Source organism: Glycine max, chromosome 10, assembly GCF_000004515.6.
Source record: "Glycine max cultivar Williams 82 chromosome 10, Glycine_max_v4.0, whole genome shotgun sequence".
In the NCBI taxonomy this organism is placed as follows: domain Eukaryota; kingdom Viridiplantae; phylum Streptophyta; class Magnoliopsida; order Fabales; family Fabaceae; genus Glycine; species Glycine max.
Genome location: NC_038246.2, coordinates 4,478,898 through 4,492,660, shown reverse-complemented (window position 1 = coordinate 4,492,660; position 13,763 = coordinate 4,478,898). Strand labels below are relative to the sequence as shown.

At 32.1% G+C, this 13,763-nt stretch overlaps 2 protein-coding genes across 4 annotated transcripts; both read right to left on the bottom strand.

The window, feature by feature from the left end:
* Window positions 1-225: 225 nt before the first annotated feature.
* Window positions 226-4,321, bottom strand: LOC102659621 (uncharacterized). Of its 2 annotated transcripts, XM_041006336.1 has the most exons (5): window positions 3,804-4,321; window positions 2,608-3,062; window positions 1,815-2,043; window positions 1,325-1,498; window positions 226-794 (listed from the first exon to the last, which is right to left on the bottom strand). In XM_041006336.1, the coding sequence occupies exons 1-4, from the start codon at window positions 4,186-4,188 to the stop codon at window positions 1,362-1,364; spliced, it is 1,206 nt and encodes a 401-aa protein (XP_040862270.1). In that variant the 5' UTR covers window positions 4,189-4,321; the 3' UTR covers window positions 226-794; window positions 1,325-1,361. The 2 variants fall into 2 exon arrangements, with proteins under 2 accessions (XP_040862270.1, XP_006588767.1); XM_006588704.4 differs by lacking the exon at window positions 226-794 and having other exon boundaries at window positions 1,007-1,498.
* A 2,822-nt stretch (window positions 4,322-7,143) lies between these two features.
* Window positions 7,144-11,283, bottom strand: LOC100806625 (lipid phosphate phosphatase gamma). 2 transcript variants are annotated; one of them, XM_003537221.5, is made up of 2 exons: window positions 10,450-11,283; window positions 7,144-7,506 (listed from the first exon to the last, which is right to left on the bottom strand). In XM_003537221.5, exon 1 carries the CDS (start codon window positions 11,128-11,130, stop codon window positions 10,453-10,455), a length of 678 nt encoding a protein of 225 aa, XP_003537269.1. In that variant the 5' UTR covers window positions 11,131-11,283; the 3' UTR covers window positions 7,144-7,506; window positions 10,450-10,452. The 2 variants fall into 2 exon arrangements, with proteins under 2 accessions (XP_003537269.1, XP_003537270.1); XM_003537222.4 differs by having other exon boundaries at window positions 10,423-11,270.
* Between the last annotated feature and the right edge of the window lie 2,480 nt (window positions 11,284-13,763).

Sequence of the window (13,763 nt, the reverse complement as noted above, 5' to 3'; positions counted from 1 at the left end):
CCTTGGAAAAGGACAAATAATTTCAGACTTAATATCATGACTTAAATACATTTGATATTTTTTTAATTTTAGTCTGTTATAATTTTTATTCAAATTTAATTTAGGGAAGTTTGTATTTTTTAAATTTTGATTCATTTAACATATTTTGTTTATTTTTAATTTTGTTTAAGTTTATATTTTTTCAATTTCGATCCATATAAGTTTAAACTTATAAGACTAGAAATAAAAAAAATTAAAATTTTAAAAAGATTATAATTAAAAAAGTACAAATTTAGAAGGACTAAAAATAAACAAAAAAAATTACAGAAATCAAAATTTAAAAAATACAAACTTGGATAAACTAAAATTAGAAAAATAAACTTACAACAAAAATTTTAAAAAAATACTAACTTATAATCAACAAAAATATATTTAAGCCAAAATAATTATTGATATTATTGGTGATTGCAAATATTTTTCCTTTATTTTATATTATTTTTTCTAAACACCTAAATTTAGGTCAAATTGATTTGGACAAATATCATTCTTTTTCTTATCTTTTTTTCCGACAATCTTTTACTCATTCTATTAGTTAGTACTTTCCAATAAATTTTGTATCACTTTTAATTCCATGGGACAATGGTTAGCAAAATTGGGAGAGAAAAAAGAAAGAAGCAAGCCTCTGAAAAAGTGAAACCCCACTACGATGGCCATACAAAAGCCTTTTAGCAATGTCTTACCATAGAGTCAACCACAGATTCCGCTGATAGCGCAGCGCATGTTTCCACTCCTAACCTCATTGGACTTCCGAGTCTCTGCAATAATCCTATTTTTTAGTGACATGACTCTAGAAAGTGGGCTGACCCATAATCTCCCAACAAGAGAACCAAAAGTCAAACAAAAAGCTGAAACACCCTTTTTTCCTGCTGCCACTCATAAATATAGCTTGACCATTAAACAGAAAATGGCCCCCAACTCACTCTAGAATCAGTATCAGTTCAGCTCCAAAAAGTAGACGACAAAATATCAAATAATCAGATCTGTTACTATATAGTATTTATATAATAAAAAATTGGCATGCTCATAGTTAATACTAGAGTACTAACATTAGTAACATGACCTGCTCTGCAAGTTATAATGTATTAAAAATGAATATGGTAGAACTTCATGTTATGGAACATATCGGTATCCGAGTACTGAGTTGCTAAATTTTATAATTATATCTGCCTAAATAATTTATACATATACAACATAAGGCATAATAATTAGGTTATAATATGGAAGGGAGTTGTCAACTACAGTAATTTACACTTTTATCCGAATGCAGATAAAGTTGTCTATATACCTTGTATGGTTGTATCCCCACAGAGATAAGTGTCGTTTCACATGTAACACGAGAAAGATTCAGAATCAAGAGGTCTTTTCGTCCCAATAACTGAATGTTTTGATTCAGAGTGCATGTTATTGTTGCCATAATCGCTTGTTCCCTTTGGATCAGAGAGAACCTGAGCTTCATCATCTGAGAAATAATATAGTAGTGTCATAGAGACAAGTTTCACTAATAAAGCCTCTAGTTAAGTAAAATAAATTTGAAAATAAAAAAATACAGCTTCAAGTTCAAGGGGATAAAGTGACAAGGCGTTGTCTTGAAACAAATTATCAATAATAGAGATAAGGAAAATAATACATGCACGAACTTTTCTAAGATGAACTCATTTTGACCATTCATAAGTAGTTTAAATAGGATCATCAAAATGTTATCAATGGCAAACATGCAAGTCTATGAGGAGTTTGTGAGCATGAAGAATGTGTCATTATTCTAGAGATAATCATGCCTGAAACTGTGGATAACGAGAGTTCAGTAAGGCGTTTGACACAGTCCTTTAGTGCCTGAAGTTCAGCCTCCTTCTCATGCAGATTTGACTGAGCTTGGTGCAGTTCAGATTCTAGCTCCATGATCTGATTTTCTTGCTGTTTTATTAGCAAGTGGCTTAGTTTCTGATGCAATTCAGATGCTGATACTCCATGATCTGTTCCATGATAGCCTTCACCTGGAGCTTCAAGCTGCACAACATTTTATTGATCAAACATTAATTCACAAAAACAAAATGTTGCTCAACCAAGTAAATTGGATATGAAAGAAGGCGGACTACAAAATTTAGACAGTCTAAAGACATGTTTCTCCTATTAAAAAAATAATTATCAACCATCATAGAAGACTTGCCAAAATTCTGCTGCATCAACACACACACACACACCGTATGGCAATCCATAAATAAATTAAATTATATTTAGAAAAGGAACATTGACATGCAATTTGAGTTTAGACTGTTTTCTCTACTAAACCATGGTGCAAAGAAGTTGCCTGCCCATACTGGAAATAAGAGAAATGAGAGCAAACATACAACTTGAATGGTTAATAAACAGATTACTTAAAAAGAAAATCCAGAGCAGAAGAAAAAAAGCCACCAAAGCCCTGGGTGATCAAAAGAAAGAGAGAAAAGAGCAAAAAATTGCACCATAGAATTGACAACACACAACTAACTGCATTCTGCAGAATACCTAGATGGCATATTTAATATACTGAGTCTAAGACAACAAAAGAAAGAATGATCCGAAGAAGTTCACCTCATCTAAGTTAGGCTTTATTTTTTCATCGCAAGGGCCGTCAGTAGCACACCCAGAAAGCTTTTGGAGTTCAAACTCAAGTTCTGCTTCCAGTTGATCCATTTCCAGAACCTGTGGTTCTGGTTCTTCAGTAAGAGCACTGCTTCCACATTCACCACAATCATTTACACAAGGACTCCAAATTTTGACATCAACATCTCTGAGCTCACTGTTTGTCTTCTTGAGCATCACTTCGTTCCTGCCACTGATTTTGCAAGAGTTCGTAACACCATTGCCAACAGAATCCAAATTTTGAAGAGCATGTGACGATTTTCTTCTGTTGAGCTCAGATTTCAGTTCCTGAACAAGTTTAGCTGTCTCGTCCATGGTCTTGTTCAGCTTATTGATCTCAGCTTTTCCAGCAGACATCATACACATGATGCCAGAGCAAAGTCCCCGACCAAATAAGGAGTCATCTGAAGGATACAACATGAAGCTAAACTTATTTTCCACAGATTAAGAACAAGGACATTATATTATATATTTAAAAAGAATACCTTGGAAAAAAATCAAGAAATTATTTTTTAAACCAATTAATTATTTACTATTGTGCAAAAAAGCACAAAAGCAGATTGAACAGATCCAATAACACGGCCAAAAGAAAAGCACCAATCTAGCAAACAAGCAACAATGAATGACGAAATATGAGCCATCAAGATTTCAAAAAATCCCAATAGTATAAGCAAGGTTTCAAGAAACAGCCAGCGACAACGATTTTGGCCACAACATCAAGGTTTTCAGAGTCACTGCAACCCCATTTGAAGCCGCATTTCCCATAATATCAAAGATCTCTTCCATTTGTGAAATGATTCCATGGAAAACAATCATTTGGTTCATGCAATGGAATTTCCCAGATCAAAACACAACATTATTAGCCATCACTCACGAATTTCCATCCCCTGTATTCAATCCATCATGTCATACAACACTATTGCTATCAAACTCACTAACCATACGAAATTTCACAAACAAATTTCCCTTGATTTGAGAATCATACACAGAGCCTTTAATTTTCAATTGTAAATCATTAACCACAAACACTACGACCTCTATACACCAACACCTTCAAAACCTCAATTGCATTGAACACAAAATACTAAAAAACTATCATTCTAAGTTTCTAACAGACCTATAAATTATTAAAACACAAATCTAACCTTTAGAAGAACGGACCGGAGCCTTTGCAGCGACATTCCTTGTAATCTCCCTCTTCTTCATACGAAAATGTAGTTTAGTTCCACCGTTCCGCTTCTCCGATCGCGCCTCAACCTTCGGAGCCCTAACTCCGTCATTTGAAGCTCGGGATCGTCTACTCTCAGGTCCATCTTGTTGTGTCAGAGATTCAGATTTTGAACTGGAAAACGTGAACACTCCATCATTGTTATGCATCTGAGAAGTGCTTTCCGAACTGGAAAAGTCAAAAGCACTTGGATCGTGGAGATTGACGTTTTCACCTTCAATGGTGTTTCTGCGAGTAAGGAAGCGTTTGGTGGCGAAACCAGTGGATCCGGCCACGGCAACGAGTAAGAGAATGGGCCACATTCAGAAAAAACGAAATCTAAGCGCGGTTGAATTTTTCAACTGAGAGTTTCTTCTTCACTGTTATTTCTGTGACAAACAAACAATTACACAGTTTGCAAATTGCAAGTGATCAACCATAAGAAAGAGGAGAGAGAATTACATGCTATGCTATGCACTTATGCAGTGCGCGAAAACTTGGGTGTCACGTGTGTCACGTGCTTCCCGCTTCTTTCCATTTTTATATCACTACTACTACCAATTTACCATTGTTCAACCAAATACCAATGACTAATGTATCTATCAGTTTCTTTCCTATGTGAAATTACATATGTTCATCAGTTTAATGTTTAAAATAATAATATAAATACATTATTTTATTTCTTGAAGTCATTTGATTTTACTTATTTTAATTATTATTTTATGATTTTAGAATGCCATTGAATAATGTCAACATTAAAATAACCGTTGGTTGATCATTTTTATTGTTAAGATGACACTTTTTATAACTTCAAGGATTTTAATAATTTATGAAACTATCAGTCAAAAAATAATAATTCATGAAACTAATTTGGTAGAGTATCGTTGACCGAATCATTCAAATGATAAAATCATTTATTTCAAACTAATTAAGGGGTTTTCATACTTTTTAGAAAATGATAATGATGGTTGAAATTTTTTTAAAATCAAAAGTATTTAGCAATAGATATTGTACTGAAATTATTAATATTTACTTTTTAAAATAAATATGAACATTTAATGAAACATCTTTTTTTTTTACAAATAAAGCATCTAATTTTATTTTTTTTATTCGTAAAAATCGAAGAGATGAGATTCACAATAATGTCTTAATATCTTTTTTTGAATGTTTAAAACATAAATATTTAATACTTAATTTTTAACATTATACAAATATTTTTAAATATTTAGTACTTTTTTTATTATACAGATATTTTTAATTCAGATGCTTATTAATAGCACATTATATATATTTTTTGACTAAATTGTCAAGACATTTAATTAAAAATATTTATAAAAATTTTATGATTTTAAAAAAATAATAAGTCTTACTAGTGATATATAGAAAATAATGTTAATATAGCTAACTAAATCAAGCAATTGTTTTATTGCATTATTTATGAATAATTTTATGTAAATAATTAGAGTAAAAATAATTTTTGTATTAAAATAAATTTATAAAAAAATATGTAAATAATTCACATATTAATTTATGAAATTTAATTATAAATGGTTAAAATAAAAAAATATGTAAAATATTCAAAATAAAACATATAAATTATATAAAATAAAATAAAAAAATATGTAAAATATTCAAAATAAAACATATAAATTATATAAAATAAAATAAAAAAATTATATATTAACTATTTTTTAATTTATAAATTTTGATAATTTGAAAAAAATAATAATAACTCTTGAATAATGATACATAGAAAATAATGTTAATGTAGCTATCTAAACAAACTAAGTGTTTTAGTGGTTTATTATTTCATATATAAATAAAGCATCGTGAGTTCAATTTTTATTAAAATATTTTTTATTTTTTATTTAATTTAATTTTTTTCCACGAATATCTTAATTTAGAAATAGAAGAATTAAAATTGTAAGTTTAAATTATAGGGGATCAAAATTAAAATTTAACCTATTTTTTTCATAAAAAATAGATTATGCACGGACAATATAATTTTTTTTACCATTATTTAATTATAAATTATTATGTATGATAAGTGTTAAATTTTATAATAATTTTTTTAAAAAGTCATATCTACAATTATTTATTATTTATGAGGATAAATAATGTAAATTTTTTACATTGTCTGTACCATTATTAAATTCTTTTGTTATTATTATAATTGTGTATCCAAAAACTACCTATTTTTCTTGTATATATCATTGTTGTCTTGGCATAAAAAAATTCGTTGATAATTTTTTTTTTTTTATAGAGTTTTGATTCCTCTTATAGTTTTGGTAATTGAACACTCATTTTTAAACATATACAAATTTATAAGTTATTTATGAAGTTTTTCTGTCTAGTCCATTATTAAGTTTCCTACATCAAACTGTCGGTGGTTGATTAAATGCAAATATAATTACATAAGATAAATAGAATCTTATAAAAGGAATAGATCCTCATCATATTTAACATCACACAAACAAGAGGATAAACATCATAGAAAAGAAATCAACAGGGAAAGAATGAACTATTTTTATAAACTTTATAAAGGAGGAGAGAAATTTTATAAACCTTAAAAAATTTAGATCCTGGTTGTGGTTAATAACCAAGGTAAAGGGTAAAGGATTTTCTTTTTCCTTTTTTGAATGGTGTGTAGATCTTATGTTTTGTATGAAAACTTTGTAATAAATACAAACTTTATATAGCAAAATATTCGTGTGGCTTCACTTTTTTGTTTGAGATAACTGATACTCAACAAAACCTGCAGACCTCCTTTAATAGGAAAATAGGATGGGGGAAAGATAGAAACAGAATCCTCTCTTTATTAGAAAAGAAAAGAAATAAAAAGACAAAATAATGGCTGGATCTTGCTAGCCTTCTTGTGGCTTCGTCTCGTTGTTTGAGTTCAGAGGTATATTTCTAGTAACTACTAAGCTATGTTTGAGTATCCGGTGGCATCCTCCAAACAGCGTTTCACCTCGAAACGTGCACCACCGCAACTACAACTGGAATCCAAACAAGCACGTTCTAGTTCCCTATGTTGGCATGAGGATTCCTTCTCCTAAGCTCAAGTAAGGTCCCATAGTAGTACCTCACTACCTCTACCCTCAAAATATGTATTACATGATAATAAATAAATAAAAAAATCAAAGGAAACACCATGACACCCAAAACATTTAAACCAAGCAAAGCATAATCGGCTAAAAGGAGATGCAAATCGAACACCCAATTTTAAGCAAAAAAAAAAAAACATGTAAAACACAATATAGAGCTTGCACAATATATTTTAGGTGCAAACCAGAAATTTATAAATTTATAAATTTATCAATGATTTGAACAATCCCTTGGTTGTATTTGTGTCAATGTATGTTGTCTAAAACCCATGTAAGAAAACAAGATAAAATATTCATGTCTATCTATAACATCAGGTAGCCATCTATTCATACATCAGTTCTATTTCACAGGCATCATAGGTCCGTAGTACCATGTCAGTGTGCTCTGCTGCTCTCTTCATAGATGCCATTTATACCTGAGTGGCTCAGCCAGTTGGCTTCTATAGTGGAAAGCTCCACAAAATAAAGCTATAGTAATACTGCCATAAATACTTGTGAATACAAATCCTAGAAGAAAAATTCGAAGCAATGTGCCTGGAAAACGGAAAAAGAGCAAGGTCAGCTACACCAAAACATACCAAAGCATATGTGAACCTTGTAGTTATAATTTTATATTTCCACCGTTTGCATATATTAGAAACTCAATATGGTGAATATTAAATTAAACAGACCCAATGCACATGACTCACAATGCCTTCAAATGAATACATTAATGACAATAATAGTTGAGGAAACAACAAATCCCAAAGGAAAATGTCCAGGCAAGTTAGCATTCAAAGGAAGATATAATTTTGCAATCCTATAACTATTGCTGCTGTCAGGATGGATTATTACAACAGAGATATATAGGCCAGAAAGTATAATAAAATGGATGGCACTGGGTGGGACTAGCATTAGCATATATATAAAATTGATGTTTTATCTATGTTGTCTTGCTTGAACGAGAAAGTCTTTATTAACAGAATTCTTAGGTTGTTCCAAACTTGAGCTTTTCAAAACCTACTAAAAATGAGAAAGTGGAAGAATTGATAAATGTAGATATACTTTTTGTGAATAGATTGACATTTTCTTTCGTAGCGGCAAATACAGATAAAATTTTCCCCTGAATCAACCATCTTTTATCGTCTTAAAAAATTAGAACATAAATAAGCCTTTACTTACCCATATGAAAATAGAACGGAAAGGAAATAGACCTAAAACCCAAAATATTACAATAAAAAATAAAACTGGGCTTTCGGTATCAGCCTAAGACTAAGCACACTGAAGATCAGGTTCCTTATATTCGTATGAATTGAATATTAAGAGCAGCCTGGGTGATATCTTAACCATGTTTTAACATGAATACCATGAAAGTGGTGCAGAAGGAACAACATTGAATAAAGAATAACTATTATAGTCAACCTAAATATACCTCCACAATCCCTTACCCCTTTTTTTCTCCAGGGTGTAACACTTGCCTAAGCTAAGAAACAATTACATGCCACCATCAAGATTCTAAACCCTGAAATATGTATGCCTCCTCAATTCAGCACTTCAGTCTGATCAGCAGTCTATCATAGTTAATAGGACAGGCTGCTGACTTTGAATAGTTGAGGCTAATATTAGAAAGGAAGACAGTATGCACGGATCATGACTTGTTAGAATAGATTATAGAACTGGAAGGGGGAAAGTAGAAAAACAGAGTAAAAAATAACCTTTATCAATATCACTCTTCTCCCTGAATCTGAACCAGATGTGATTGTAGACTCTAGTATATAGTACAAGTAGTACAGGAATCTCAAGTGTATACCACAGTCCTCGCAAATTTGAGAGTCCTGGCTCTTTCCCCCAATCCCTACAGGAAATCTAAAAGCTCTCCTCTAGTATTGTCCACTGTTCTAGCTAACTAACTAATAGCTGAATCAAGGAAGCACAAACACTTCAAAATAGTAACCATGTCATAGCTGTGTGGGGTACTTCACTAACATTTCCAGTGTTTAGTTGGAGGGAAATGGATGGGAAGGGGAGGGGGTTAAAATCCCCCCCTTCCCCCTTTCCCTTGTGAAACAAACAAGGTGCTTCTCCCTTGAAATAAAGTTCCTCGATTCTCCTCCTTTAAACCAAAAGTGCATTTGAATATTACTAACTGCATCTTACCATTATTTTAAATTTCTTTTTAAACTTTTATATGAACACAAATAAGAATACCACAGCACTTAAATAAAATATAGCATTCCATAATGTCAGTGATTACTTGTGTTCACTCTTAAAACATAAATTCCCTCTTTGGATTTAAGATTAACTTTTCATGTTACTTACTTGTATATGATGTATTTTAGTCATGCTGTCTTAAAAATTTTGAAAGTTGCTGCATCCCTTTGTCAGGTATCATATCTGTCACTTGCAACATGTCACATCCATGCTTTTAGCTGTTGATACAGATATCAACAGTAATGTAGTGTTATCAAGTCTTTTCTAAGTTTCTAACTAACTAAGTGCCTATTCTTGGGTCAATTATCATACAAAACATTATTGAGAGCCACCACTTGGATTTCCTATCTTATGCAATGGAATTTATCCATCTTACATAAGAATGCCATAACAAGTATTTAACAAACTACATATCACAAATGTGAATAAGAAACATGCTCAGGATATATCATAAATGGAGTGAGTTTCAACAAGGAGTCTAACATGAAGTGAAGAAGGTCCCAGTGTGGCAGTGTCACAATACTAAACATAAAGAATGATTGTAACCAAATAATCTTGAGCTTCAGTTCACAAGATTTGCAAGCCTCATTTTGTCAGGTTTGGTACATTAATCCATGATTTACTCAGTTTACAGATCACATCATACTTAACCAACTAGAAACATATCTATTCAGACCAAAAACAAGCATAATACAATTGCAAGTACTTCCTCTACCATTCCAGAGTCCAGACAACTAAAAGTTACTCCAATTAAAATGTACACACTACACAGCATTCACAAGATCAGTCAATCCTACAAAAACAAATCAACACAAAAAGAAAACACACACACACACATTTATATCACTCACTAAAAACACCACTATCACCCACTTGAGACTTGTGAAAGAAGGTATTTGAATTTAATTCCATTATGAACGCACAAACATGATGGAATCAAATCATATAGGGTGATATATTATAATCAAACACAAGTTTCCCCTCTGATTTCTCATGTTCAGTTTTCAGGTGAAAAAGTACGTTTGAGGCAAAAGTAATTTTGCCAGAGGATCAGGACCCTTGTTTTTGTTTTTATCCGTTGAATTTGCATTGGAACCCATCCACAAACAACATTTCTAACATCAATCCAAACATGCACTTAGCATTCACAGAACAAGACCACCACAATTTTCCCTCTACAAACATTTCCAAACCAAATTTTCTGATTTTACAATTCCCAAAAACTATCCTAAGAACTTGCATCAATCACATTATACGAACCTAAACATGAAGCAGGTTCAAACATACCAATCAATCCGACTTAGAATTCAACGCCACCTTCCGTCTCTCAGCCCTGGCCATATCATACTCAAACTTCAACACATTAGGTATATGAGAAGTGTCCTTCACGTAAAACCACCTCCCAAACGCGCTCTCTTCAATAATCGGAAAGTACGGATGCAAAACGGAGTTCACAACCCAAAACCAAACCGCGCCGAGAAAAACCCCAAGCGCGGTTCCGGCGAACACCTGCGCAACCGTATGGTAGCCCAAGTAAACCCGAGAATACATAGTGAGAACCGCGAGGGACCACGTGAGGGCGTGGAGGAGGGGATTATCGCGCACGTGCCAGAAGGAGAGGCCCCTGAGGGAGAGGAGGGTGAGATAGGTGGCGAAGAAGAACATGTACTGGCAGTGACTGGAGGGCCAGCCGTGAGAGTCGCACATCTCGAGGAGCGCGCAGGTGGCGGGGCGGGCTTGCTGGACGGAGGTTTTGATGACTTCGTTGATGAATTGGGAGACGATAAGGCCGAGGGCGAAGAAGATGCCTTGGAGCTCGCGGCGGAAGATGAAGTGCGAGACGAAGCCACCCAGAGAGATGAAGACGGGGACGAGGGATATCCAGGCCAGGAAATGGCCCACGCCGTCGCCTCTTTGGTAGCGCACGTGGGTTAGCGTCACGGCCTTCAGCGGCGTCGGAGTTGTCATTGTGGAAGATCTGAGATCGACGAAGGGTTTGGAGTGGGTGATAGTGAAAAGTGACAACGGAGAATGGCTCTTTCTTTCCCCGTTACTACGTTACATCTCGCCTCATTGATTACTCAGATTTTTCATGGCCTCAAAAAATTGAATAAACGTTACTAAATTAAATAATATGCACTTTATTGCTACTTACTAGTAAGTTTTATTAAAAATGGTCAACTCTAAAGTTTATAATTTTTTAATAATTTTAAAAATGAAGATTGTGCTCGAAAGAATATTTTGTGGGTGATTTTTTATTTGGGAAATAAGTATTCGAGCCTAAGTAGGTGTTGTGTGATTAGTACAAGCCTACAAGGTCAGTCTATTCAAAACTTTACCTGCAAAGGACCTAAGGTCTACCAAGGTAAGTAGTTGGCCAATAATACAAATTCGACTTGTGATAGATTTAAGGTTCACCTATTACAATGTCAAGTAATTTGAAGGACTTTAGGTTAGCATAATACAAGGTCAACTTATGAAGTGGAGCTCATACCCACAATGCATCTAAGGTTGGCTTAATACAAGATCGACTCATGATGGACTAAGAACTTTAAACGATGCATAATAATATTATAAAACTCAACTCTGACGAGGTGATGAAACTAAAAATTAATTATATAATTAGTCCAAGAACCTTTACAGATAAGTTGTGTATTCAATTGAAGTATGGATTGATATAACTTAGTTGTTTTTTTAAAATACTAATGACTTAGACACATATTTAACTGATTGAATCATTTGTGTTCATAAAAATAAAATAAAAATGGAAGAAGAAAAAATTCCTTGTAATATTAGACAAAGCAATAGACAAAATGATGGAGAAACCATTTTACTAGCCATACATACATGTATTCCACACAAAATTTAACCACTAATTTACTAGTTCAACTAGTGACCATTAATTCCAATAATTGACCAAGGCGATGATTGATATGATTATTATAACATTGGTCCACAACCCATCAAACTCAAGTTTAAAAAGAAAAAAGGAAAAAAAAAAACAAGAAAAAGTTTCCTTAGATGTGATTTGTTCACTTCTCTTAATAGATTCTTGTTGAAATGAAAGTAACACCTAGAACTTTATTTGCTTGTTCAATTACTCAAGTCTTGATTGGTTTACCTCTAACAAGAGTGAGGATCACACTTAAGTTTATATTTACTTGTTGAATTGCTTAGGTCTTAATTGGTTGACCTCCTATTAGAGTAATGACTAATTTTAAGTTTTTGTTTGGTCGTCGAAGTATGCATCATTGTTGAGTTTGATCTTTAAATAAACTTTTTCATCATAAATAATGAAGCTTACATTGAATTCTTAATGCAACACAAAAATTGATTAACTAAAATATAATTCAAAATTAATTGGAATAAAACCAACATATAATCAGAGATTCAAAGAATGCCTTTTACTACCTATTGATATATATATATATATATTTAGATAGTCATTTCTAATCAACACGTCAATTTTTTTCATTAATGAGAAACAACTATTTGTATCATAGAGATGTTCAAAACCAAATCAAATCAAGAATAACAAAAAATTGACCTAAAAAATTGAAAATCGAAACAAAATTGATGGTCATTATTTTGGTTTGATTTTTTTATTTTTCAAACCATGCGGTTTGATTCAATTTGTGGTTTGATGCTAAAAAATCGAACCAAATTAAACCGCATTGCGAACACCCCTAGAAACTATTGTTGCAATTATTGCTTTGGTGTTAGATATCTACTTTCAAAGTTTTCATGGTTGAAAATAAGTACTATGAATGTTGTTTTATTACTTTTTTTAAGTTCAATTGTTGAAACTTATAAGTAAGTATTATGTATTACTTTTACTTTTAAGTTAAATGATTATTATTCAACTTGAAAATAATTATTGTTTTACTTTGAGTTCAATTGTTCAAACTTTTGTTGTCCATTTATACCATTGATTATTAAACTAGGTATTATTTAAGTTTTATCAAATTAATAACAAATTTTTTAAACAATTTTTTAATATTTACTAACAGAATTTTTAAATTGTAAAAATCTGATCAAATTAAACTACAAAAGATTAATTTAATTTAGTTCAAATTTATAAATAATTTAAACCAAATAAAATTACACCACACTTAATTTTCTCATTTGATTTAAATTAATTTAAAGTTAAAATCACATAGATGCCACTAGTGTATAATGCCCAAAAGATTTACCAAAAACACGATTTACAGTAAAAATTACACGTGACTTACTTCACATTAGAGATTAAAAAATAATAATTTAATGGGCAAAAAAAAAATCCGGTGGCATCCTCCAAACAGCGTTTCACCTCGAAACGTGCACCACCGCAACTACAACTGGAATCCAAACAAGCACGTTCTAGTTCCCTATGTTGGCATGAGGATTCCTTCTCCTAAGCTCAAGTAAGGTCCCATAGTAGTACCTCACTACCTCTACCCTCAAAATATGTATTACATGATAATAAATAAATAAAATCAAAGGAAACACCATGACACCCAAAACATTTAAACCAAGCAAAGCATTATCGGCTAAAAGGAGATGTAAATCGAACACCCAATTTTAAGCAAAACAAAAAACATGTAAAACACAATATAGAGCTT

Bases quoted from the DNA above. Each gene is read 5' to 3' on its own strand.
- LOC102659621 (XM_041006336.1), bottom strand. From the start codon at position 4,188: ATGTGGCCCATTCTCTTACTCGTTGCCGTGGCCGGATCCACTGGTTTC. The intron at 2,044-2,607 runs GTGAACTTCTTC...AATGTTGTGCAG, and splicing joins TAAAGCCTAACTTAGATGAG to CTTGAAGCTCCAGGTGAAGG. The intron at 1,499-1,814 runs GCATGATTATCT...ATTATTTCTCAG, and splicing joins CTCGTTATCCACAGTTTCAG to ATGATGAAGCTCAGGTTCTC.
- LOC100806625 (XM_003537221.5), bottom strand. From the start codon at position 11,130: ATGACAACTCCGACGCCGCTGAAGGCCGTGACGCTAACCCACGTGCGC.